The sequence below is a fragment of the Buteo buteo genome, chromosome 10 (assembly GCF_964188355.1).
Source record: "Buteo buteo chromosome 10, bButBut1.hap1.1, whole genome shotgun sequence".
Lineage (NCBI taxonomy): Eukaryota > Metazoa > Chordata > Aves > Accipitriformes > Accipitridae > Buteo > Buteo buteo.
In genome coordinates this window covers 24873110-24898684 of record NC_134180.1, presented here as the reverse complement: position 1 = coordinate 24898684, position 25575 = coordinate 24873110, and the positions used below count along the sequence as shown (strand labels likewise).

The window sequence follows — 25575 nt, the reverse complement described above, 5'->3', positions numbered from 1 at the left end:
TATCGGTAACTAAAGAACTCGGATTGCAGACCAGCAGGCACTGGGGTATCTCTTTACATACTTTAAAGCAAGGGTGTTTTAAGTTCTCAAAGTGATGGTATGAAGACTACAGGCTGAAGCAGAGGCAGTGTTAAATACGTGCAGTTTGCCTTGAGAAAAAGGGCAGGGATTTAGTGAACAGCTAAGGATCTCTGGTCATAACCTCACAGTCATGTAGAAGGGAAGGGAACTCTGGTATAAAGGAGCTACATTCCTTTCCTGTTAAGTCACTGTCACTCACTCCCAGGAGATTTTTACAAGGTTGTTGGCTTAAATCCCATAGAAAAGAAAGAACCTGAACTGCAACACATAGCAGTTCTACATTACCCTTAACCCAGGCAAAGGTGATGCTGATTTGGGAATAACTTCTGTGGCATCTAATCTTTAAGAATAGTAGCATAACAAATGAGACAGGATCTTCTACATACCTTTAAGAAAAAAATATTTATTTATAAAAATACACTGGGATCAGTTTGAGAAGTGTGGCAATAAATACAGTTCAAGGAAGAAAAAGCATTTCTACATGGATATATTATGGCACAATAAAAGGTAAATGCACCATCAATCATGGGACTTCTGTTGGCTCAAGACTTTATACAAGCTCCCTTTTTAGTAAGACAACTATTTCGATGATTTGGTCAGTGTTGATAATGGAATGAATACACAATCACAAACGCACACTTATGTCTAATGCAGGACTTACCATTAGCAAACAATACCTTAGAAACATAGTAATGATATTTAAATCACTAACATGATGTCTTAGATTTAGTTGGCAAAGACCACATTTAACTTTAAGTGTGAAATTCTTTCATCTGGAAAACAGAAAAGCTGTAAATATGTAAAATGAAGGCTTAAGGTGGTATGTAAATACCTACTTAGGTAGAGATTGTGAAAATGCATAGCTCCTTATTAGACGACCTGGCTGTACAAGAGCACTCCCCCTTTCACAGTATTCCTTTTACTTCATATGCAGTTATTGTTTATGCTGTAGACTACAACTGTTACAGCACTAAAGGCAACTAGACAGGGAAAGGGCAGAGAAAGGAAAAAGGAATGTATGTATGTAAGGCAATATTTCTTCAGGTACATTAAGCATAGTGTGTAGGAAAGACAGGTAACAATTCCACAAGGCTAGTTTCGTTCTTACTGAATAAAATAATGGCCTAATACTGAACTTCTGATGCAAAGCTAATAATCAATGCCTTGGTCACTGTACTGACCATGGTAATCTCTTTGATAGTCATCTTGGTACTCTCCGTGATAGTCATCTGGATATTCTGCCTGATAATCGCTATCGCTGATTTCTGACCCATTAGTTCCTGTTCCTTGGCTGCCGTTATGAATGACAGGTTCTGTTGGTGCAGCACAGTATTTGGGATCATACACTTGTCGTCCAAGCCCATACACACTCATTCCCTTCTGTGAAGCTACTTTGTTGGTACCCATTTGTAATGAAATAGTTGAGTTATCCACAGGTTGTAATATGTGCTTCTGATCGTAGATGTCTCTCCTGGTGCCTGGTGCCAGCATACCAGCCTAATAAAACAGGATTGTAGAGGTTCAGTAAGAAGGTCAAGAGCTGGAATTACTAGGTTTTTGATTACAACTAGTACACCTTACTGGAAGTGCTAGAAAGTAGGATTAAAGTGTAACAAAACATAGCACAGCAGTATGTGTTCACTAATAGGTAAGTCACAGAAGAAAGTCCTTACAGAAAGGTCCAGTTTATTTTCCTCTTTGGAAAGAATATACTAAGTGTTCAGACTGAGGTAGTGCCCAGGAAGCAATTTCTTTTTTGCCTCTGTCTAGTTAGTACTTGAAGTGAAGTTACTGTTTTCTTCTGGTATAACACAGCCAGCCGGAAATTCTAGAAGGACCTGGTCATTTCTGTGCCTTAAGATATTCGGCACAGAACACACCGGTTAGTGTTAAGAAATTCAAGTTCTTCAATTACTGCGTAAAAGCACAGCTGAACGGTACCCTCTCACTGCTGCCAGTTAGACTCTGCTACTGCATGCAACTCACAGGTTCTCCTATCCCACCAGACTCTCCCAGGTTGAGAGTTGTATCTGCTCTACAAGTGTCATGCGCAGTCCTGCTTACCTGACTGGCTCCTTTGTTAGTGCCCATCTGTAGGCTAATTGTTGTCTGGTCAAATGGCTTATCAGTTTGCATTTTTGGATCATAGAGGTGTCTTCTAGTTCCATAAGCAGTCATGCCTGCCTGACTGGCACATTTATTGGTGCCCATCTTTATTGGAGAAAGGAAGAGGTGGACAGAAAAAGTGGTTTTTATTTGTACAGCAAGCATAGTCTATGGAAACAAATATGGTTTGTAACTGTGATGGCTGATGGAAAAAGTAATTACAGTGCATGCTTTCTGCATGTAGCTTGACCACTACCTGTAATAAATTACCCTTTCTCCATACTGAGCTTCAAAATGAAAAATAGAGGCAACTGTCATCCTAAGGCATTTCACTGACTGGCATTTGCCCAACTGCATTGCAATTAGAATGGATGGAAGCATCAAAATGCAATAATTAAATTTTACCATGGCCAGTAATGATTCAATTACACTTCCACAACTTCTCTACCACAGGCATTTTAAGATTTTATGCCAGTTATTTTGGTTTTTATGACTATTAAGGAAAGCAGAGAGAAAAAAAAAAAGTTTCTACCATATAAGGAGCTTTAGCTGTCCAAAGACTCCTACTTTTAAAACTGCTTTAGAGGACACTCCTAATATTAGCAGTTCCTTTCCTCCTTATCACTCTTATTGCAGATTTAAAACAAACAGAAGAACCTTCTAGGCAGTCACTTGAGCTTATAAAGCCAATCAACTGCTGACAAGAATTAAAACCTCATACCTCTTTCCATGATAAGAATATATTGTAATTCTGCAGCTGTTTTTGCATAAACCATATATCAGTTAATCAAAACAAGAAAGTTATTTTCAAATATAACAGATTAGCTGCTAACTTGAATTTCTTTCTTACCTGCAGGCCAATTACACTTTGACCAGCTTTTAGTTTTCCTGCATCAAAACTTCGTGCTTGTTTCTCTGCATATTTGACACCAATATCAATTGTAGTATGAAAACCTTTAGTTTTTGCCTATTTAGGGAGAGGGAAAATAGAATATTCAGTGTTTAAAGTATATTTTCTGCTACTAGAACTCTGGCTTTATGGCCCTGACCCTGAACTCTCAAGGGATGCCACAAGGAGGTTTATCTCTTATGAGACACTCTCTGTGTCGGGGTGAGAGAAGGTAACAGTTCTGCACGCCATTTGAAGGCAGCACTCCAAAGCTACGCAAGTATCTTGTCAGAATGATATTCTGCAGGGATTAGTGTTCTCCTGTGAGCCTCCCCAGTTCTGTGTATGCACACGCAGCACCAGAGCAAGGCTATCTGCAGTCAAGAATCCTAACTCTGAACTCCAAGCCTCCGCTGGAGGCATGTGGTAGAACACAGCCCTCTGAAGTGCAATCTCTGCAGTTTCTCCAACTCACAGCAGTATCTATCTCCTCTCCTGACAGGCTGTATGCTTTTTTCTGTATTTACATCAGTGGTAAGGGTGTGTCTGGACTGGCATGTGGATTTGTGCCAATTCCAGGGGTACATATACTTACCAGACCTGCTAGCGCCACTAGAGTAGTCTGTACTTGAGTCATATTTCCATTTTCAAAAAGATCATTTGCTTCAAAAATATCATGTGGCTTCATGCCGTAGACTTGGATGGCTTTGATAAAATTCCCAATGTTCTCCAGCTAAACAGAAACAAAGAAGTGTTTTCTGCTCAGTGTTTCAATTCAGAAACTAAGTAATTTTAAAGCTTTCTGGTGTTGATTGGTTTGGTTTGCTTGCTTTGCACAAGTTCTTTGCTTTGTGCAAACTGGACAAAACAGTTGGCATGGTTAAGAGTGACTAGTGGGAAGTATGAGATTATTTTTCATTAGTTTTAATATTGACTTCAGAAATCAATCTAAGCGTTTATTTAGCCTGGCATCTCTCCATCAGTGAGTATCACATACTTTGTTAGAGGGGGCTTTGATGACAGAACTGTCTCAACTGTGTCCATTCCAAGAGAAATCCTAATCTAAAACCTGCTTCAAATTGGAAAATTTGACATAGTGTCCATGCTATCTGACTTCAGCAATTGATAATTTTGAGTAAAATAAAGTCATAACTATGTGGATAGTAAGAACATTTAACTTAGGTTGAAGATATTATCTTGCTCACTTCCTGGAACAAATTCAACTAAGCTTTTGGGGGTTATTAGCACTTTCTTGCACTGTGCACTGTAGAAATTGGAAAGCAATATGGATTATAAGGAGTAAGGACTGAATCTCATCTTTCCTTCTGAAGTCTTAAGAGGTATTAAAACTTTTTAAAAACATAAAAATCCTCCACCATATTTAGAAGTGTTCAATGCCAATAAACCCAAGAGGCTGACATAGCAGTATTAAGGTAGACCCAGCAACAGTAAAGGCAGTCAGCTCTGACCAGCAACCCTTTCAAGGCTTGTTCTAAATGCATATTGCCTTTGATAGTCCCTTGGCGGTGGTGGTGGTGGGGACTGCTAGATAGAGCACTCATAAGAAATCAAATCTGGATATACTGAAATAAAATACATACTGTAGTTTGCACCATATTGTTTTCTGAGTTCTGTTACACAACCATTTCTTCTGAGACTCTTCGGGTCCTTTCCCTCCCCATCCTTTCCAGCTGCTTTCTCAGGAGGACACTTCATACAGTGATGTCCAGGTACATGCAAGCTGTTGACCTAACACCTTTGCAGCACTGCCTGGGTGGTAAACTCCAGTTGTGATTTAATTAAAAAAGTTAACAGCTTTATTTTAACTTGGAAAAAAGGCCTTGCTATAGGGCTATATGTTGTTCTTCCGTCTGAAATTTCACCTAACAGCTAACGCACTACTATTAAATATGTATACACAACTGCCATTTATGAGCCATCTCAGCTATAGTTGCTTTCTGTTAAATGCTGTTCATGTATGCAGTATCCTCAACTGTTGTGTATGTATCATATACAGAAGTTGGTGTTACTAAGATTTAAGGTGTACTATATTCACAGCAAATTTGTTAATACAGAACAAAAGAACTGTTTGGGGGTTGGAGGGGTTAGAGGTGTAGTTTTGGGGTTTTTTTTTGTTTTACCTGGTGCCAATTTAGTTTTGATTGATTAATTTTCTTCACTGATCCTGGCTGCAGCTTATTTATAAGCCTGGGAAGGTGAAAAAAAGGGAAATGCTTAAACAATAAATCTCATCCTTATACCATCTGTGCAGGCATTATATAATATTTTCACTCATGCTTTATTAGTTGCATTAGTTTCATCAAAATGGTTAATTTTTTTGTTTATACAGAGTGCCTAGCTCAGATCTCACGTCTAACAAGTCTACCAGACCGTAAGAATTATTGTGTGCCATTTGATTATTACAGAAAAGAGCTTCACCATTAAATTTAGAAATACTTAGAAATCTTTTCTGAAAAATAAAGGAGATTTAAGTTTTCATTCTTTTCCATAGTTTCAAAGAAGCTCTCTCCCACCCTACTGTCAGCTATCATTGATGATTATCGTTGATGTGTTTGAAGGGGAGTCTTCAAAAAGTCCCTCCTTAGTTCCTCAGAAGTGGAAAACTGTTAAAAATAAGGTTACTTAATAAACGCTTACTCGCATAAGATTATGCCATCTTTTAATCCCAGTTGAAAGTTTGCTCCAATGCTCAGCCCTGTAACCTCTTCTATCCAGTTACGCAGATCTTCTTCTATCTGGGGGTCATATTTCAGGGCAATCTGTAACACAAGCAGTTATAAAGTTACTTTATGAGGCAAAACTGCAACTCTTCCCTCCCACCCCTCCAAACTATTTCAAAGAGTATGCTATAGCATTTATCCAGTAATTTTATTGCTGGATTTTAAACTGTATTTTAAATATCAGAGTACAGATGTAAGTGTCTTATCTCTTTTACTATAATGTTTATGGCTTTACTAAATGTTTATCTGCAAATAGTGCTTTGAAGCACTTAACAGTTCTTCCTACCATAAGAATTGCTGGAGCTTGTGAATAGTCTTTCGACAGCTGCAGAGGAATGATGACCTTTTTGAAAAAAATATTCTACCCAAGTTGTACTTCAGCAGGAAGTAAAAAAGTGAAATAGTGTGTTATGAACACAAGAAGTCTCAATTGCCATGCTATCAGTACTGCTGCTCAAATGTAGATTTTTACACAGGAACTTTATTATATAATAGATTTTAAGTTATTCAGCCAAAGATTATGGTGGGTTTGGTTTTTTTAGCTAGGTTATGATTAATGGAGATGACCTAGTAAGTTTTCCTCTTGTTGCTACATTTAGTTATCTTGCTGGGGATTCTGAGGGTTGTGTGTGTGGCTTTTTTAAACTTAAGTTTTAGTATGCCTGCTACTTCTCTTTTCTTTGGCCTTGGTGGAAGACTCTGATGCAATAAACTGTGATCTCATGTCTTAATTGCAAAGAGAGAAAACCTGCAATGGTCTTTGAAGTTAAAGGCATCAGAGGCCCAGAGTTGTTAGCAAGGTGACTTAAAAACTCCTTTTCCAGAGTTCAGACTTCGCTACTCAGTGTGTCAGTTTATACTTTAGTCACTAGAAATCAATCCATGTGAATGGAATGCTTAAAACTGGTAAACTTCAAAAATGCTAGCAGCTAACAGGGTCCTTGCTCCACTCTCTGTCCTTTGATCCCTTCCCCTCCCCTGAAGACACTGAGAAGCAGCTCAAGCTTCCTTCAGCCTAAACCTGTTACTTTTGCAATACTTTTCAATATTGGCGAGTTAGAGAAAAGGGATTATATCATTGAAAGCATTGCTACTTTTTCTGCAAACAAAACAAGTTACCCGAGTACAAGATTTTTATGGCATAAATAACCTCCGCTAGTGCAGAGGTTGGCAACACTTTTCCACTTTCATTAGAAGTTGTCCCACCTGGATCAGTGAGTGAGATGGGGAATGGGGGAGCTACCATGAGAAATCTGACAGGCAAACACAGAATATACTTGCAGTGCTTCTAACTAATGGAAAATCAGCTCAGCTACCAACAGTTGCTTACAAATTCCTGACAAGAAACTCATGTAAAGCCATTTACATTCAGATGAAAATGTAAATTTCAGACTTTTTACATAGTCTTTGACTTCAGCACAGAAAGGTCAGATATTAGTACTTATTTATACTGCAGGACATTATAATTCCAACCTATCCAAATTACTTGGATAGAGGCAATTGCTACATTTTAGCTAGCGTTAGTAATTCCCAACTCCAAACTGACCAAACTAAAAATTACACTATTCTGTTCTCTGTTTTTCTTCTAAAGGGAATGGAAAATTCCTGTATCTCTGGCTTTACTTCAAAAACTTGTCTGAGTAATACTTATTTTCCTTAGACTATCTGTAACAGTGGTGCTGTGGTGCCTTGGTTACAGATCAGGATAACGGACTAAGCCATTCCCTTATTCAGATCTTGAGTAGTGTAAAATTCTGTGCAATATTCTGCACAAGATGACAAGTACCTCAGTGCTTAGACCAAAGCTGGTCTAAAATAATCAAGGTACCCCTTTTCTCATTGAAGAAAAAAGGAAGAAAGCTCAGGTAATACTGCCTAGCATGAGGAAAATCTCATGACTACTTTTTTTTGTTTGTTTTAATCACACCTTTTGGATATTAGATAGCTAAGATGAGCAGCAGACTAGAAAAGCTAGTTGAAGTTCACAGCTTCATAGAGGAAGCTGCTGCATTTTTGTCTCTTGGGTGACAGATAGTCCTCTTGTACCTTCCTTAAGTTTAGTACCAGAAGCAGTACAACTACATTCTTCATTTATAGTGATGGTAATAATAGTAAAGGGTGGGTAGCCTCTTTTCTGAGGGGCTACCAGAAAGGTTTATGTCTTGAAAATGGTGTATGAGGAAGTTGGTTATCATCTTTCTCCTTCCTAACCTGGTGATTATCTTACAAACTACTTTTCATGGCTGTTTTTATTTCCTATGGAAACAAGCCTTATGTGATCACAGCCTTAATTTGTGTCCCCAGTAGCATTTGGCAGAACTCAACTAGCTTATTCAAACTTACAGAGGAGCAGCAGTCTTGGACATAACTAAGTTGTTATTTTGTGTGAAAATAAGTATCTGTGCAATGGAGAAAGATCCCAAAACATCCCCAAAAGACTGAAACATAGCATCATACTCTTCTTGCACATTAGAGAATCTACAGAGATCTTACAAAAGTGATCTTGCCCACAAAATCTTAAATTACATGTACAGACAAGACATACAGCAGATAATATGTTTCTGTACACCTGTTTAAAAGAAGAAACGGGATTTGTAGAAAGGCCAGAACTTAGTATGTTCTGATACTCCAGTTAGAAGACAGCAGACAATTTGGGCTGGTCATTTTTATGTTGACAGTTCATACTACATTAAAATCACCATTCTAAAGTGCATGTGGATACAGAGAGGGGTTTAAGCTAATCTCTTCCACGAGTTTTTAGTTAGTTAGAAATGTAACGAACATTATGCTTTCTGAAAATTCAGGCTGTTTTGTTTTCAGTGTAGCTTAAAGACAATGCTAAGTCATATTTTAGCCATCCTGCAGTTGGATTTGTGTGGAATACAACTGGAATTGTCTTTCTACAACTTAATTTATTTTTAAGTGCTGGTAATCCCTTTTTTTCAAAAAAAAAAAAAAAAAAGAGGAAATTAAGTCCATGATTATGCCACCAAGAGACAGATTTTAAAGATCACTGTATCTCCTCCCTCCCAATATTTAAAAATAAATAAATAAATAAATATGTAAGCCAGTAAGAGTGAGAACCCTAAAGTCTTCTGTAAACGTGGCTATTTTAATCTTTCTTGGCAAGCATATAAAGGAAAAAAATGGCAAAAAATTCCTCATTTAATACTATGTGCATTCCATATGTGAGATTACAACTGAGTTGAATATTAAATTGCTGCCTCCATTGCTTGAGGAACTTAGAGGTAATCAGATGGAATTTTATGACTTCTGAAAAATATTTACTTTGTGTTGAAGTACTTTACCATGTGTTCAAATCTCAAGTTTTTCAAGAGGTTTTAAATTGTCTTGGGGTATCACTACACTGCTTATCTAGAGATAGGATATAGAAAAATGCTTATACATGTGAGGAAACTTGTCTTATTGCCACTAAAAACATTAGCATTAAATCTGCTAGGTTTTGGAATTGCCTTCACTACTGTACAGTTTGACTTAAATATCATAAAGTTTTTGTTCTGATTTTTTTGAACTAGTGGCAAACTAGGTTACAAAAAGTGAAAAATGGTGATAGTTTCTTTGAAAATTATACTCAATCTACCTGAAAAGCTAGAGACATGGAAACTTTAGAATCTGGTTTTAAACATGTGACAAGAAGGGGTTACACAAGGAGAGTGACAGGTCAGGCACTACCAGAAGCGAGGCATTATGCTTACTCTGAATTCTTAGCTCTTTTACTCCTGATGGCACAACCAGAAGTTATGTAACACTAAGTTAGTGAAAAATTCATATTTTCCACACATCTATCAGAGTTGTTCCAGTTTTTCTTTGATTGCTATCTATGAGGGGAAGCTGGAAGCTTTGATATAAATGAAAACAATTTTATGGCTTTTCCCATTACTACTAATCAACATGCCAATATTTGATCCTTTTTAAGTACTGAACTTTCATGGACAATATTTAAATCTTACAAGTCTACAACAAAAGAAAATACCGTCTACTGAAGATGAAAGGAGTAGCTAAGCAGCCGCATTCAAAGTATACATCATCAGTGCCATGGAAAAAAAGCTACAGTTTCAGAACACTGTAGAAAAGATTCATTGTAGCAATGGATATAAAGATTTTATAATAGTTTAAAACCAGATAGCAGGAAGCCAACTGTTTCTTTCTTTACTTTGTTCTGACAAATCTTGAAAGATGTATAAAGTTGTAAATGCTACTATTTTTGTTGATGTACAAGAGGTACAGATTTAATAGTTAGAAGTATCTTTGAAAGGAAACTAAAGTTTATACAAGTGGTCAAAATTATAGGTGATCTAAGGTTGTGGGAGGAAAAGAGTAGGTGTTACTTGCCTATTACAAGCTGATATACATACATGTATGCCAATGTATGCCTCAGGCTAGAATCCTTGGGTTAAACTTGATTCCTCTGGTAACTTCACACCCAATTCTTGCATCTTGTTCTGTTCAGGTAGGACTTTCCTGTTTGGGACCTCTTACAGTGTAAAAACCCTCCCTCCATCTGTAGTACAAGAACAGCAATCATCACTCTTTTTATCAAGTGTATGGATTCCTGGAAACAAATGAAGTTATGCGGGCCAACTTTAATGATCTGTCTGTGTCCCTTGAAGTTACTCAATGTGCCTGTAGCATGTTAAGTTTAAGTGATGAAGTTAACCAGTATTTCACACCATAAATGATATCATATGTCCTTTTATACTAATCTTTTCCAAATTACACAGTACACACTGTACACCAAGGGCTACATATATGCCAAATCTCTAGTTTAAGAGTTCAGCTGTCTATATTGCTGCTACTCTGGAAAAATACAGTAACAGTATCTCAAGAAGAGTTTAAGCACACTGCATATCTTTTTACAAGTCACTGGGACTAACAAACAGAAAACTTAGTAAGTTAAAAAGCAGGTATAAAAGATAAAACTTTCAAAGTTACCCATCATGTCATAACAGCTCACACTCCTTAGTTCTGATGAAACTTTTGACTAAAGTGTCAGGCTTTATGCCCCCACAGAAGGGGTCAAATGTTTAACATGCAGCCCACTAAATTTAAAGTACTAGTAAGCATTTGAAGAAACTGCTCTCTGGTCAAAAGCTTTAACAATAAAAGCATGTGCTTGTCAAAATGAGTGAACAACTCTGTCATAGGAACTATGTCCGTCAACAAAACCTAAGATTTATACACATATAAAAGTGCAACATAGGTGGTATGTCAGTGTTTTCCAAGGTAAATGAAGTACAGGGCCATGTACTGCAAGAGAAATAGCCGGGAATTTGCTTCAAGATAGTATATGAAGAGGTTACATACATACTTTTTCACCATGGTGAACAGAAAAATAAATAAAGCCCTAAGTTTTAGATGTTTGTTAATATTCTTCACGGGTGGAAATTTGGTGTGGCCCATATCCTTGCTTAAAGTGACACAAAATTACTGATTTTCGAGTAAAAAAAAGATCGAGTAGAGAAAGCTTGCTGCATACTCTAATGAGTATGGCAGCATATTTATCTCATACTGAATTTAATCCACATCTAGCGAGAGGTTTTAATGTTAATTTTACTTTTACACATTTAGGTCATAAACTACTGAAAGCAAATAAAGATAACTAATGGAAAAGTCCAGCTTTTATGACCTAAAGTTGTACAGTTTAAATTTTAAGCAGCAATTTGTTCCTATATCAACTTTTCAATTTTTATTAATTTGGAACTGAGTGAAACCAAATTTTTATGGTTTCAGTGGTGCCTACAAACATCCTTTGCACTGAAATAAGTACCACCCTCAGGAGCAATTTGTCTTGCAGAGGCCAAAGATACCAATGCTGATACTTCTTTATCGTTTGCTTGGCACTATTTTGCAATGAGATCTTTCTCCTCCCCTTTTTAAGGCTTTATGATAGTATGGGGAAAGATGAAAGCATAATTATCTCCTGGTATCAAGGCAGAAGCTCTCAGAAGCCCTTACTCCTCAGAAGTGAGAATGAGGCAGACTACATGGCCAGTCCCAAATTATTCTGCAGAATTCCAGCTACTGGCACCTGAGCTGCCCCATTCTGTTCAACACCTGCTGTTCCAGAACACAGTTCTGAATCTCACATCTAAAATTTTCACAGCAAAATGTCTGGGACAAAAAAGTGTTAAGAGCTTACTGGTTATGTGAATGACCAAGAGAAAGGCACAGAGCAGTAAGCGTTCTTCTCATAAGCAGAAAGAAAGGTTTTCTAGATATTTTTTTTAAATTATATAACTGAGTTAAAACTTTCTCATTAAAATTCTATGGTCTAAATAGATTAGTGTACATATCTAATCTTCAGCTTCAGAGATGAGGGAGAGTGACAAGGACATAATCAGTATTTTTCTGCAGAACAGTTCTAGCTGTCTGCCAACAGAGTGGTTATTTAGTCATAGAATAAATAAATAGCATACCCTTTGAAGCTGAGAGAGAGAACCTAAGACAATGGGAAAACACAAGGTTTTGATTTTTACTGAAGGTGGGTGAGAAGAGGGAGTGACAGGATACCAAGGTTATTGTTAAGTGAAGCTTCTTGCCATTTGAGCTACCAACCCAATGACCTCTCATCATAACAACAAATTGAAATTCCCTGTTAATTTCCTGTATGTCGAGCAGGACTGCATGTAAAAGGAAATGTCAGAAAAGACATATTTGTGCACAAGAAACCCGAATGTAAAGGGAATGTAAAAATCCAGATGAAAACCAAAGGCAGAAGTACTTAAAAAACTGAAAGCCATGATTAAGTATGCCCTGGTATTTGAACATGTATTTTTTTCCTGTCATCATGGACTGTTGTACAGAAAATCAGAGAACACACTGTGTTAACACTAATATTGAAAGATCTCACTATATCCCACTATGCAACTTAGCACAAAAATTTTACAGCTGTATCCATTTTGCTTAATATTCAACAGTATTTTTATGTGTAGCATAATTGATAACTTGCCAACATTTCACTGTTTTCTCTGTAAATCAAAATTTAGGCTACAATCTTTAAAGGAGGAATGGATAAGCATTAATCCAAAATTCCTGGCACTCTTCCCATAGGCACCAGTTTAAACTCTGTGAAGCAAGAGCAAGCCATTCCTCAAAGTTTCCAAGTCATCTTACAAGTAAGATGCCTGTAGTCATGCATGGCGTTTGTTGCCAGATCAGCAGGCTGGAAGAACTAAGTGTTCTACCCCCTGGCTGTCCAGTATGATTTTGTGACAGCTTGCAAACTATTCAAGAAGCAAACACTACCACCTCTTCCCTCAGAGTGCACTAACAACTCGGATGTATGGCTGCCCTTGGACTGAATACTGGTTCCCTCTCATTCCCTGCAGCTGCACTACTGCAACGCTCTCACCCATTCAGATCTGTTCTCGCAGTTCTTCTCACATTTCTTATTCTTATAATTTCTTGTCATAGTCACAATTTTCTGGCTTGTAACTCCAATTCTCCTTAGTCATCAGCTTCCACTTTCAACTGTAGCACCTTCTGGTCCTGCCACCACACATTATACTTCTTGATGTCGAGTCCCTTTGCACTGTATCTTTAGTCTATACATTGCTGAATAGTTTAAATTTCTTCACAGTACATGGTTTCAGTAATATTCACTACCTATTATTTGAACTCATTGCTGCTTTCATCTGAAAAAGCACTAGGACATGAAGTTTCTTCTCAGCTAAGACAGCGCTGATCCAACCCCACTCAAAAAAGCCTGTTATTCCCTGAGGATAACAGATTCTCCTTGCTTTGAAACCTGTGCCCAGTATGACTGGCTGGAGCTCTGATATGGCACAGCAAACCTGGGCAGGTTCCGACATCACTAGCAGTAATATCTTCTGAAACAATGTGCGGAGTGCTGCGCTGAAAATATTGGTAACCTGCTGTACTGACAGACTTAGTGATACCTAGCTGCTCTTGTTGGGTTTTTGGGATTTTTTTGGGGGGGGGTTTTGTTCGGGTTTTTTTTTTTTGGGGGGGGGGAGAATTTAACAGAACAATCTGGCCCATAAACAGCAAACCCCCCCCAAATCAATCTAGTTTTTCTAGTAGTAACCCAAGAAGTGTCTCCCGAGACAACTTCTACTGTAACTCTGGTGGAACTGTAGGTGTCAAAGGCTAGATGGAGCCTGCAAACAGAAACAGTAACATCAATTATCATTGTATCTTTCTGAGGGTAGTTTTCTAATCTATTGCTACTATAGCAATCCAAGAAATTCTTTCAAGTTTACTTACTTTTCTCTCCAATAGAATAGCTTTTAAAATATATCACATTACAAGCGAACTGTATTGTGACTCTGTAGCCCTTCCCCAAGGCCCAACTGCATTGACGAGTCTTCCAACCTCACCTCCCAAATAAAACAGGACCACAAAATCCAATTATTTAAGTCTGAGTCTCTCTCCATGCCTTTTTTCTTCTCTTCAAACCCTATTCACTTATCAAAAACCAGAGGAATTATGTTTTACAGCAGCAACCAGCTAATTAGTAACTCATACCTCTCAAAAAAGTTAGCTAAAGAAAACTGAGGTCTGTCCATGCAAGCTTTGCATTTGTTACTCAAAATGCACATTCCCTCTGCCTCTCCAGCACAGACCATGCTGCATTTTCTCAGCACATTTTTCAAAGGTAAACCTCAAGACGCTGCTGCTTTCACGCATCTTTTGCCCCCACCCAATAAGTTCAGACACTTCACTGCTCACTGCCACTTGTGATCCCGGGCACGGGCTTGACTGAAAAATGAACCAGGTGACATGGCAGGTCCCAAGGTAATGGGCATTTCCCAATTAATAGTGCTCATTGTTTCCCACCGACTGCTCTGATCCTATTTGGTCGCCTGTCAGCCTGCTCCGACTTAATTCCGTGAACTCACATCAGCTGAACAGGCTAACTGAGGTGCCTGTGATAAGTATTCATATGGAAAAATACAGATTTCTCTCATTCTTACCACCACTTTGTCCTTGCACAAAATGATTCAATCTGTGGGGTTTTGTAATTTAGGTGAAAGATGTGATTTCTTGAAGTTCCTTAGCTTCTACTAGATAGCAAAGTCTGCCTAGATTTATCTTTCATACAGGTAGTGGATAAAAAGCTCTGAATTCACACATAGCATGTTTTTCTGGTTGAGGTAATTTTCCCCATATCCAGTTTTCTTACCAGAAGCACAAGACGTGCAGATTTCACACCCTAGGCTTTAGAAAATCTTGCCTATCAGCTGCTTCATATTATTGTTTTGCTTTACCACCACCAAAAAAATTGGAAGAATTAATTCAGCACAAAGAATGAAAACAATCTGCTTCTGCTGCTTCCTGCCCTCCATTTCAGCCCCTCCCCTTCCAGGTATATCTCTGACCAGTTAAAGTTCAGTAGCTGATGCACAATGTTGATTATATTCCAGGAAACATCCAAAACTATTTCTGATATGGCAACCCAGGCAAGTTGTGCTTTAAGAGCATAAAAGGAGTTATAAGAAGAATATGATCTACAATTAATGTGATTTTTTTTTAAAAAAGTGATGACCACAAACACTTTACAAAACATCTACTTAATTTTGTAATAATATCCATCTTTAAAGGCCTAGCATTGAAATTTAGGTTACTGAAGAAAGTCTAAGAAAAGGAAGACAGAGTATTTGAAATTTACATAGCTCCTATAGGCAGTTCTATATAAATCATAAAATCTGTATAGCAGATAGCTGGACAGATATTTGAAAAAAAATATGATTAGATGAACTTTTAGCTCAACTTTTTGTTTAATGAAAAAGTAGTTTAAGTTATATAAAAATCAACCATAAGCCTGCTATATTGAAGTTTATAATAAGTACAAAACAAAGTGTTACCATAAAGTAGGAAAGACAGTCAAACTCCTAAGTAAGAGGTTCTGATTAAACACCCTGCAGTAACTTCTAAACCAACATTTTTCAGCAATTAAGCACAAGCAGAAAGAACAGTTAGCACTGCTAGGGGTGGGTAGGGGATGTACATATGCACTCCATCCAAAACTCAGGATACTGCAAGGTAAGTTGTAGTCTCATTAAGCTGTACACCTGAATTCACTGTAGGTTTGAAATGCACAAGCAGCAGTATGTGTGGGCAATGCTGTATTGCAAATGACATGTGAGAGAGGTCCCAATCTTCGATTATTTAAGGTTCCATTATTCTTATGTAGAACAAAACGCTCAGGTGCCTTGACTGAACTCTAACTTTGTCAATGTTTTGTTCCAATTCTTATTCATCCATTCAAAGACCAGTTCTTTATCTCTGATGTTTAACCTCACAGTTTTTTTGTTAATTTTTGTATTAAAACCTGCTAGATTCAAATAGAAGTACCTTTCCATATCACAAACATTTTCATACCATCATTTATTAATGATAAAGGATGCTATCAAGACAGACCATAGTAAAAGGCAATAGTCTTTATTTTCTTAGAAAGTTACTTGTACTTTTTACTTTTATTGGGGCATGGTTAGTACAATGATGTCAGCAAGGTAAGGGGACAGCTTCTTGCAAAAATAAGCAAAGAACATTTACCCTTAAAACGCTAGATATGTATCTGAACTACATATGCTTCATTGACTTAACACTGTATTGACTTTCATATACAATATATAATGTAACTTCAAATTGATCCCACGTAGTGTTACAAAGTTAACCAAAGCAGTGGCAGCTCAAGCTAGTCAGGTGGTGGGAATCTCAACAGGAGCTGCAGTACAGGTCCTGTTCCAGTGCATCCTTCCATTCGGTGCATACTGGCCTAAGCTCTACTGACTTGTGCTCTCTCCATGCTCAGCACAGGAGGGAAATGTGTTCTGGTGGGGCCCATGTTAGCAGCGAGGTAGGAACTGGCTTTCACCACAAATATTTGAATAGAACCAAATCCCTTCCCAAATGCACAAGTCTGTTATGCCTTATCTTTTGCTGGGAAGGATTCTAGCATTTAGTCAATTGATTAAGGACAACACAAAAATACTTTTCAATTAAATTACTCTTATTCAAGCAAAACCAGGAATACTAAGATAATGGTCTCTGCCAAGAGGCTGTAGCAGTGGAAATATCAACAGGAAAGCAATATAACAGGAGAGCTTTCTTAGCAGGAAAGCAAAATAAAGTTTTTATAGGAGTAACATCCGGTTTTACTCTGGGAAGAGCTATGGTCCAAACATGCAAAGCAGAGTAGGAAGATTTGTTTAGAACCCATCTATAATTCAGCCAGCTAGGACTTGCAGTAGATCAGATCCCACCTTCATGAAAGCATTTTAGAATAGCAAGGAAGTGCAGAAATATTTAGGTTTTGCCCAAATCTAGGAAAAGACTTGGTGTTCAAGTCCTGCAGGGTATATGCACAAGCCATGTACAGTTTCACTTTGCTATACCACTTAAGGATTACTCTGTAACCAAAAGGATGTCTGCATAAATAAAGTCCTCAAGAAAAATCGTGTTTAGACCCCACAAGACCAGGTCAAGACTTGGAAGAGAAGCAGCAAAGGCACTGAATGGTTAAAGTCCAACTTCGAGGAGCGAGTGAGGATCAGTAGCCAGAGCAAGTTCAGACTCCCAAGGCTTAAAGCACACTTGGCCCAGCTGCTGGGACTGGGTAAGGCAGTTTGGTGAGAGTCCAAACAGGGCACTAGACCGTAGCTGTGACAGCAACACTTCATGCCTTGCTGTAATGGTCTTCTCTTACTGCCAGCTCCTCCAGTGTGACTAACACTTTCAAGTCTTTGTAAATAATACATCTAGAATCATATCTGCTTCAGGTAAAAGATAGGTCTATATAAGCAACAAGAAGTTTAATTATGTCTCCCCTCCTAATATCAACTAAACTCTGCACTGTTTCAAGGAGGGAAAAAAAAAAAAAAAAAAAAAAGAGAAGGGGGGGGAGGTTTTGTTGAGGGTTTTGTGATTTTTTTTTTTCAAGAAAAAAAACCCCAAACATAGAACCACCCACCTGGAGAAAGTCAAAACTGTTTTTGAGAAGGATGCTGTAATTCAATCCCACTAAATAGAAACAACATAAGTTACTCTGAGGCATTACTGCAAAACCAAAAATATTTACCCAAAAGAGAGCATTTGCTGCTGAATATAGCTATACAAGTTAACAGTTGTTTAGAATCAGATAGTTACAAAAAGCATTTTTAAGCAAAAGAGTCCCTCTTAAAGAAAAAAAGAAGTATTTTCACATGATCTCACTTAGAAAAAATCTGTTTCAAATTGCCCTACGTGTCCTGGCCTCAAGCCTGTTTTTACTAACAGCCTTTCCTGTACAGTTCCATAGGGGATGGGAATCTCTACAAAGTTTGCCTTAAAAGGATGTGTCAGATGCACAGTGTATACGGTGTTACATAGCTACAGAAGCTAACAATTCTGAGTCCAAAGAAGTTTCTAGCTTTTATTCTCCAAGGCAAACTATAAATTATTCAGGGACAAGAAAAAGCCTCCAAATTAATGTTCTTGCAAAAAAAAGCAGAGGTGAGAAAAAATCAGAGACATGCCATTATCTCAAAACAATGCATGCATGCATCCATCTATCTTTTAAGGGTATTGACTCAGCAACAGGAATATAATAGATATTTTTTAAATTTTAAACTAAGTCTAACTCCAAAACCACACAAAAAGCACATTCATTTGTACATTTTAAACAAGCAAACATTACTGTTTACAAACTAACTTTTTATTTTCTGAGACTACTAATCCCATTTAATCGTCATGACTCTGTCAAACTTTGCTTTCTTCAGAGGTGTTCTGGCCATAGGAGGTATACCGTGAGCTTGCACATAAAGGATGCAAGACTTGATCCTTGTCCCACACCCTTAAACATTAACCTCAGCAAGTTTTATGTTTTTCTATCACCAGTAAAATTTTATTAATCTACCAGAAAAAGATCACTATAATACATTTTATAAATTCACAGAAAGTGCTCTAAGTTTTAAAGTGCAGACACAGTGTGCTTCCTAAGGTTAAATATAACAACAGTTTACAGCAAACATCCTCACTCTTTAATTTACTTGGGCACCATGCTTTGCTGGCAGCAGCACTGGTAGTTTCCATCTGTGCTGACCTCATGCACACGCACAGGAGCAGACTGGTCTAGTGCTCCATCTCTGCTTTGATGTTCATAAGGCAGCAGTAGCTAATCCCAGCTATGTCATGCCATTCATCACCTTCCTCCTAGAAAAACTAGTGTAAGCCAAGAGACAGAACTGGAAATTACATCCCTCATACAGGGCTTAACACAGGGCAGTGATACATGTCTCACAGTTCAAGAATGGCTGTGCACTGTTCCAAGTGACAGTTTGGAGACACATAAGGACTCCAAAAGACAACTGTCAACTTGGCAATGACATGTCAAGGTTTACTGGGGATTTAAACTATTGAGAAAAAGAAATTAACTCCTGTGTCAGTGGTTTACAGCAATAACTACCAGATGTTACTAGGGTGGCCACTTTCACAGGTTTGTTTCATCTCATCTACTCAGGGGCTACTGACCAGTGAAACTGGATATAGGGTACGTCTACCTAACAGGGTTGTGCAAGGGCTCCCAAAGCCAAGTGTCCTTGTTTGTGGGCTTGGGCAAGTAAGTGTGCAGAATGGGCAACACCTGGCTGAAAAACACAGGAGGCTTTAAGCAGATGGCAGGGTTTCCAACATCCAAGTTGCTGGCAAGGGAAGTGTTTCTGTGGCAAATTACTTGCTTCTGCTTATCACAAAAAGATACATATCATAGGTATGATAGTTTCATCGTCATCAGTTTGTACTTGTTAGTAGGTCTACTTATTACTGCTGTAGCATTAATATTTCTATTGAAGTAGCCACAGAATTGGAAACCTATAACTGATACACGCTCAAGGGAGCAGACCTGTCCTGAGACAGTAACAGTGAAAGAGGAAAATGGATTAGACACATCAAGGTAGACAGAGCAGGCACACCGCTGGAAGATTCTCCACTGCTGGAATACCTTCCTCCTTCAAAAAAAATCTAACCAAAACATGTAGCTATTGATTAGGGCTACTGCATTAATACCACTTCTCAATCAATATGAGAACTCTTTGCACATGGGATCTTACACTAGGAGAATACAAATTAATAGATTACTGCAGCTTAATAAAGCTTGTGTTTCACTGGGTTTCTTTAAAAAAAACATCCTCTGCAGAATTTCCAGCAAAAGGCTAAACTCATGTTTCAGCAATTGAGATAGCAAACACGTTCTCAGAAGCTGAAGAGGCTTCTGCCCAGAAAAGGAACACTGGATGATTTGGAAGTCAGGGGAAGCATGCAGGACCATTTTCTAAGAAGTGTTGTTGAACCCAAGTTACTGAAATCACAAGCCTGACAAAATACAAGTCTTCATTGTTTATATCGCTAATGTGTTTTAAGTGATACATGTAGTTATTATGCCAAACCTTGACTGACTGTAAGTTTAGCTATGGAATTATTCCACTGTCGTATTTGTGTTTTGTGGACAGTTTTACTATTGACTCAGTTATCAAAACTGTACCATTAAGTACTATCCTCTTATGTTGAATGCATTCTATGCATCTAGCTGATAGATTTCTTGACTAAACCTATAGCAGAAGTTTTCACTCAGCATTCCATTCATCTGTGTATTACAGTTATAAAAAAGGTTTGGGAACAGCTCCTAAAAAAATAGGATGCTTGAAGATTAACACAGTGAGAGATTTCTGGAAGTCAATAAATATAAAAGACAAAGTTGTTCATTTGAACTGCAGATCTGTTACTAAAGGCTGGATCCAGCTAGAAAAAAATTCACAATTCTTTGAAAAAAATACAGAAATTGGACACAAAGAGAAAAGTTTCAGTGCTATGCACATTGAAACTAATATTTAGCTAATAAATGTTGACTTCAAGAGCTATGATCAACTATCAGCAACCATGACTTAATTGGAGCAAACTGAAATTCAATGCGTGATCTTGCAAAATCCTTCTCCGACCTCCACTGAAATTCCTTTTGTAAAATCTCAGTGTATACATTTCTATTACAATATTTCTGACAGCACCAAAATATTGGATTTTTAATTTATTCTCCATGCGACAAACTGAAGATTTGTATCATGGACAAAGTCACAGAGGCTGATTTTATTTTAAACTAAACACCTGGATTTAATTCAAAACTTGTAAATTAAAGATATTGCTTCTTTAAAAGCTATATAGACATCTACGTACAAGAGAATGGGAATGCAGAGATCCTATGCTGTCAGTTATTATCACTGGAGATATCCACCTGTGCTCTCAAAGTGTAAGTTTTCATTGCCTTTATCCAATAATCCCCATTTTTATTACATCATTTCAGACAACATTAATAGAAATACACTATCAGCAGCAAACATTCTTACCTAAGGCTCAAAATTCAGTGAGCAAACCTAAAAGTTTGCTAAAAGAAAATAGTCTACAGGAAGTATGGAAAGGGTAAAACAAGTATATAGTAGGAACAGGTACATTTTAAGAAGGAAAAGGGTATTGTTACCATTTTGAAAGGAGGAGAGAGAAACAGGAAGGAGAGGGCCTAACAGTCCAACTAGAGGCAGCCAAAACATCATCTAGCTATTAAATCACTAATTAAAAAATCTGAACATTAATGATTTGAATGTGGTTCCCAGTTTAAAATATTCACAAAAAAGTAATCTCTGGACAAGCAGTTAAATCTGTTTATTTGGCCTGTAGCAAGTAAAATACAGTACAAGAATTTTTTCCTCGGCAGTTTCAAGAGGATCACAATAATCATACCTAGGACTGGTTAGCATTATTTACCACAGACTTCAATTCTTTTTCATTAATCTGTATTTGCTCTTGAGAAGGAAAGCAGGAAGTACTGCTGCCCTCCTGCACACTTGCAAAATAGGAGATATTTTGTTTACAGGCTTCATTCGTCTAACAGCCTCCAGTGTAAAAAGTTTGTTTCCCTTCTTTTTCCATATTGCTAGCACTTGACCTTTCAGGGTGGCAGCTTCAGGGACAGACTAACTCACCTCAGTTACTCTGCTGTCTTTAAAAAGTTTGGAAAATGGTACTGACCAGCGCCAGTTTCCTGACAGAGGGATGGCTTGGAAGGGAAGTCAGAGACTAGAGTCAAGACACGGAATAGCCAAATGCTATGCAACTTTTAACTCCCCATACAGATCATACTTCTGCCCATCCTTCCTTTCACATGGAGATGAAACTGGCAGTGTATCAAACATAAGAAGAGGGAGAAGATAAATGCCCGCCCGATACAAATACCATTTCCATGGGAAGGGTGGAGTCACTAGGAAGCAGCTGAATGAACTGGAACGAACTTCTCCTTCCCCTGCCCAGCATTCCTGTTTGCTCCACACCTTATGCAGTGAGACAATGGAGCAAAAGCTTCTGCTAATTTCTTATTTACCTCAGTTGTAAATCAGAGACAAACATAACATTAGTTTGTAGCTTTATCTAATTGCATCACCATCTCAAGCTATGCTAACTCAGGTACCGGAGAAACTCTCCCATTGCTTAAGAAAATTATTTATTGCCTGCAGAAGAAACTATCCATTTCAATCAGCTTAAAGGGCTCCTCACTGAATATTTGTTTTAGATCAAATATCTTCTGTGATCTCAAGTAAACAGGGAATCAGCTTCAAAGGGATTACACTAGTTTGACTACCATTTATCATGCAGACAAGTTTTCTTACAGCTGGGAACCAGTACACAAAGTCCATCCTTTCTTTGTAGGAACAAGGACAAGAGATCCATAACAGAGACCAGACACTTTATTGGTGTGAACTAAGGTAAGGAGCAAAACAAGAGAGGGGTGGAGCCTCAAAAGGACAACAACAACAACAACAAAAGAAGAAGGAAAAAAGCCCTAAACACCAAACTAAACAAAGATTTTAAGCTAGGAGACAGAATCTTGAACATCAATTAAACAAAATTCTTATAAAGCATCAGGACATGTTATATTAATCTATTCAAATACCATAGCAAACAAAAGGTCTCTCTGAAAGCTAATACAATGCCTAAATGAGTAAATAAAGAATAAAAACCAAAACCAAGAGACTTTTCTATCCAGCACAGCGGGGCCCTCAGGCAGCATAGCTATCAACATGTCTGTTTTCTGCAGAAAAACACTACTTGGGGATTAGCACTGAAAATTTCAAATAAGGGTACCTAAACATTCACCATCATTCAAGCAGGAAGGTACCACAGATACTTACAAACATTACACCAACACCACATAAAAAAACCCCCAAAACATAACACAGTGGTTTGCACAAAGGTTGTTGTTTTAGAAAGCATGATTGATTAAGATCAGTACCAAAAAATGATCCACCAAGAGTTGGAAACTAGATGTTGTTCTTCAAATCTTTATGAGACAGAAGGATCTGGAAAAAGGAATTTCTGATCTCTACAGAGACATTATTCTCTGATCCTCTAGAATTATACAGAGAAACAGAAACATATATACTGCATAGACCTATGGAATATACTAGATAGGAGGTATGCAATATATCTGTCTATAACAGAATTGCTTTGAAATTTGATCTCTTACAGTAAGAGCAACATTCTCAAAGTTCAAAGCTATATCTTTTGCTGGAGTTTTGTTGGGTTTTTTTGTTTGCTTGGTTTTTTTTTAATGAAGATGAGTTCATTTGTCTTTGGCACATCTGAATAATTTTTTTATGGCACTGCTGCATTGACTTTTCCAGGGACTGCAGCAGAAGCCTGCATACAAGTAAACTGAAGCTGCCACAGAACATCCATCCCTCTGTAATATTTGCATTAAAGAAAGCAGAGAGAGTGAGTAAAATAACAGACACTCAACAAGATAAAGGAGAAAGCCCTTTGCATAAAGGTGTGAAATACACCAGTTTCAAACCCTCTGTTAATGCACAGGCTTGGAACAGTTCCTCTCAGGAGGCCCTAAGCAAGCGGATGACAATAAGAAACTGAAAGAAAGAACAAAGAATTTCTTCCCATGTTGTCCTCATAAAGGGATCACTGTTAAGCCTACATGATTCTGTCAATATTTTTGAAGTAGAAGAGCATTTACTTCCTTCCTAATTGACATGCAACAATATACAACATATGTTTTATTGTCTGGTTTTTTTAGATTGTAACGGTGTAGATAAATCACTAGGTTTAGACGTTGGGAGCAATGTCTCTGGAAGACATTTGGTTACATGATGTCATCAAACTTTGCAGCAGAACCCCACAACCATCCTGAGAAAGCCAATAAAGGAAAAAAAAAAAAAAAGTATATTTTGTAAAGCTTCCAACACATTAACTTAGACTTTCTGCATAAATCACAATGCTTAAAGTGAACTACTTTTTTCCCTCCTCCCCCTTCTACTCAGCCACAAGTAAAACAGGATTTGGGGATGCGCTGAGGCCTGAAACCAGACATGTGTGTGAAATAACCAGTTATTAAAAACCACGTTTAGAATTTGAGCCTGTGAATAAAGACACGGAACACCATCTCATCCCTAGTTGTTTACCGGTGTCATTTTTATTGCAAAGGTTTTTCCTCTCACCAGGTAATTGTTCGCTGCAAGGTAACAGCCTGCGTAACAAGACGCTAACCAACATAAGCACCTTTTGCTCCACAGAACACGAGAAAAAAATCAACGACGAGTCAGAGCAACTCAGTAAAACAGGGCACGGAGGGCCCACGCCTCTCCGGCAGCAAAGGCTCGGCTGCTGCCAGCGGAGACTTTTTTCTGCTGCTCTAAACCAAATCGCCGGGTGCTGCGACAAGCCCCTGTCACAGCAGCGACCGCGCGGTGCTGTCCCTGCCGGAGGCGCTCTCGGCAGGGAGGATCGCTCCGGGAAGACCCCGCCAGCGCCGGGCCGGGGACCCCCGAGCGCCCGCTCTCCCCCGAAGCGCGAGGCCGGGCGCCCCCGCGCGCCTTTGTGTGCCCCCGCCGGGCGGGGCGGGGCGGGGCCGCGCCGGGCAGACAATGCGCGGTCTGTGCGGGGCCCACGCCGATTGGCCGCGCGCCGCCCGTGCCCATGATGTCATGCGGCTGGAATGCGCCGCGCGGGGGGCCGGGACGCGCCGCGCGTCTCATCTGCTCCGCTCGTCTCGGGCCGGCTGCGTCCTGCCCCGGCGGGGCCGGCGCTGCCCGCCGCTCCGCGCCCCGCCGACCCGCTCCCCTCCGCCGGCCCCGGCGAGAGGACAGGCGGCGGCGGGGGCGAGCGGGACGTCCCGTGCCAGAGCCGCCGGCGCGGGCAGGTGCAGCCCGGGCGGCGGCACGAGGCGCGGCGCGAATCGCGGCGCCGCGCGCGGGCCCGCCCGGCGCCGACAACGCTCCCGCTCCCGCCGCGGCAGCAAGTTTCCCGAGCGGCGCCGCGGAAGAGAGCGCTGTCCCGGGGCCGGCGGCGGGAGCGTCCTCCCCCGGCCGGCACCTCGCGGGGCGGGCGGGGGACCCCTTCCCTCCCCTCCCCTTCCCTCCGCCGCCGGCAGCCGGAGGCAGCGAAGCCCGGCGCCGCGTCCCGTCCCGCCCCCGCCGGTCCGGTGCAGACAAAGCCCGGTCGAGCCCCGCGCCGATCGCCGCACGCCCAGTACCTTGTTCTTGACCTCGGCGGAGAGCCCGTAGGAGGGCCCCTTGTTGAAGTGGGTCATGTCGGCGGTCTCCCCGCTGCCTGGGGGCGCTGGTCGCAGGCGCTGGCGGCTCCGGGCTGAGGCGAGAGTCCGCCCGCGGCCGCGGAAAGTTCTAGTCCCTCCCTCACGGCCCGGCCCCGCCGCCCTCCCCGCGGCCGTTGGAGCCGCCCGCGCGC

General features: G+C 39.6%; 1 protein-coding gene across 1 annotated transcript; it reads right to left on the bottom strand.

Annotated features, from left to right (window-relative positions):
• Window positions 1–464: 464 nt before the first annotated feature.
• Window positions 465–25575, bottom strand: CNN3 (calponin 3). Its single transcript, XM_075038950.1, has 7 exons — window positions 25364–25575; window positions 5735–5856; window positions 5218–5284; window positions 3672–3809; window positions 3038–3154; window positions 2146–2292; window positions 465–1578 (listed from the first exon to the last, which is right to left on the bottom strand). The coding sequence occupies exons 1-7, from the start codon at window positions 25418–25420 to the stop codon at window positions 1231–1233; spliced, it is 996 nt and encodes a 331-aa protein (XP_074895051.1). The 5' UTR covers window positions 25421–25575; the 3' UTR covers window positions 465–1230.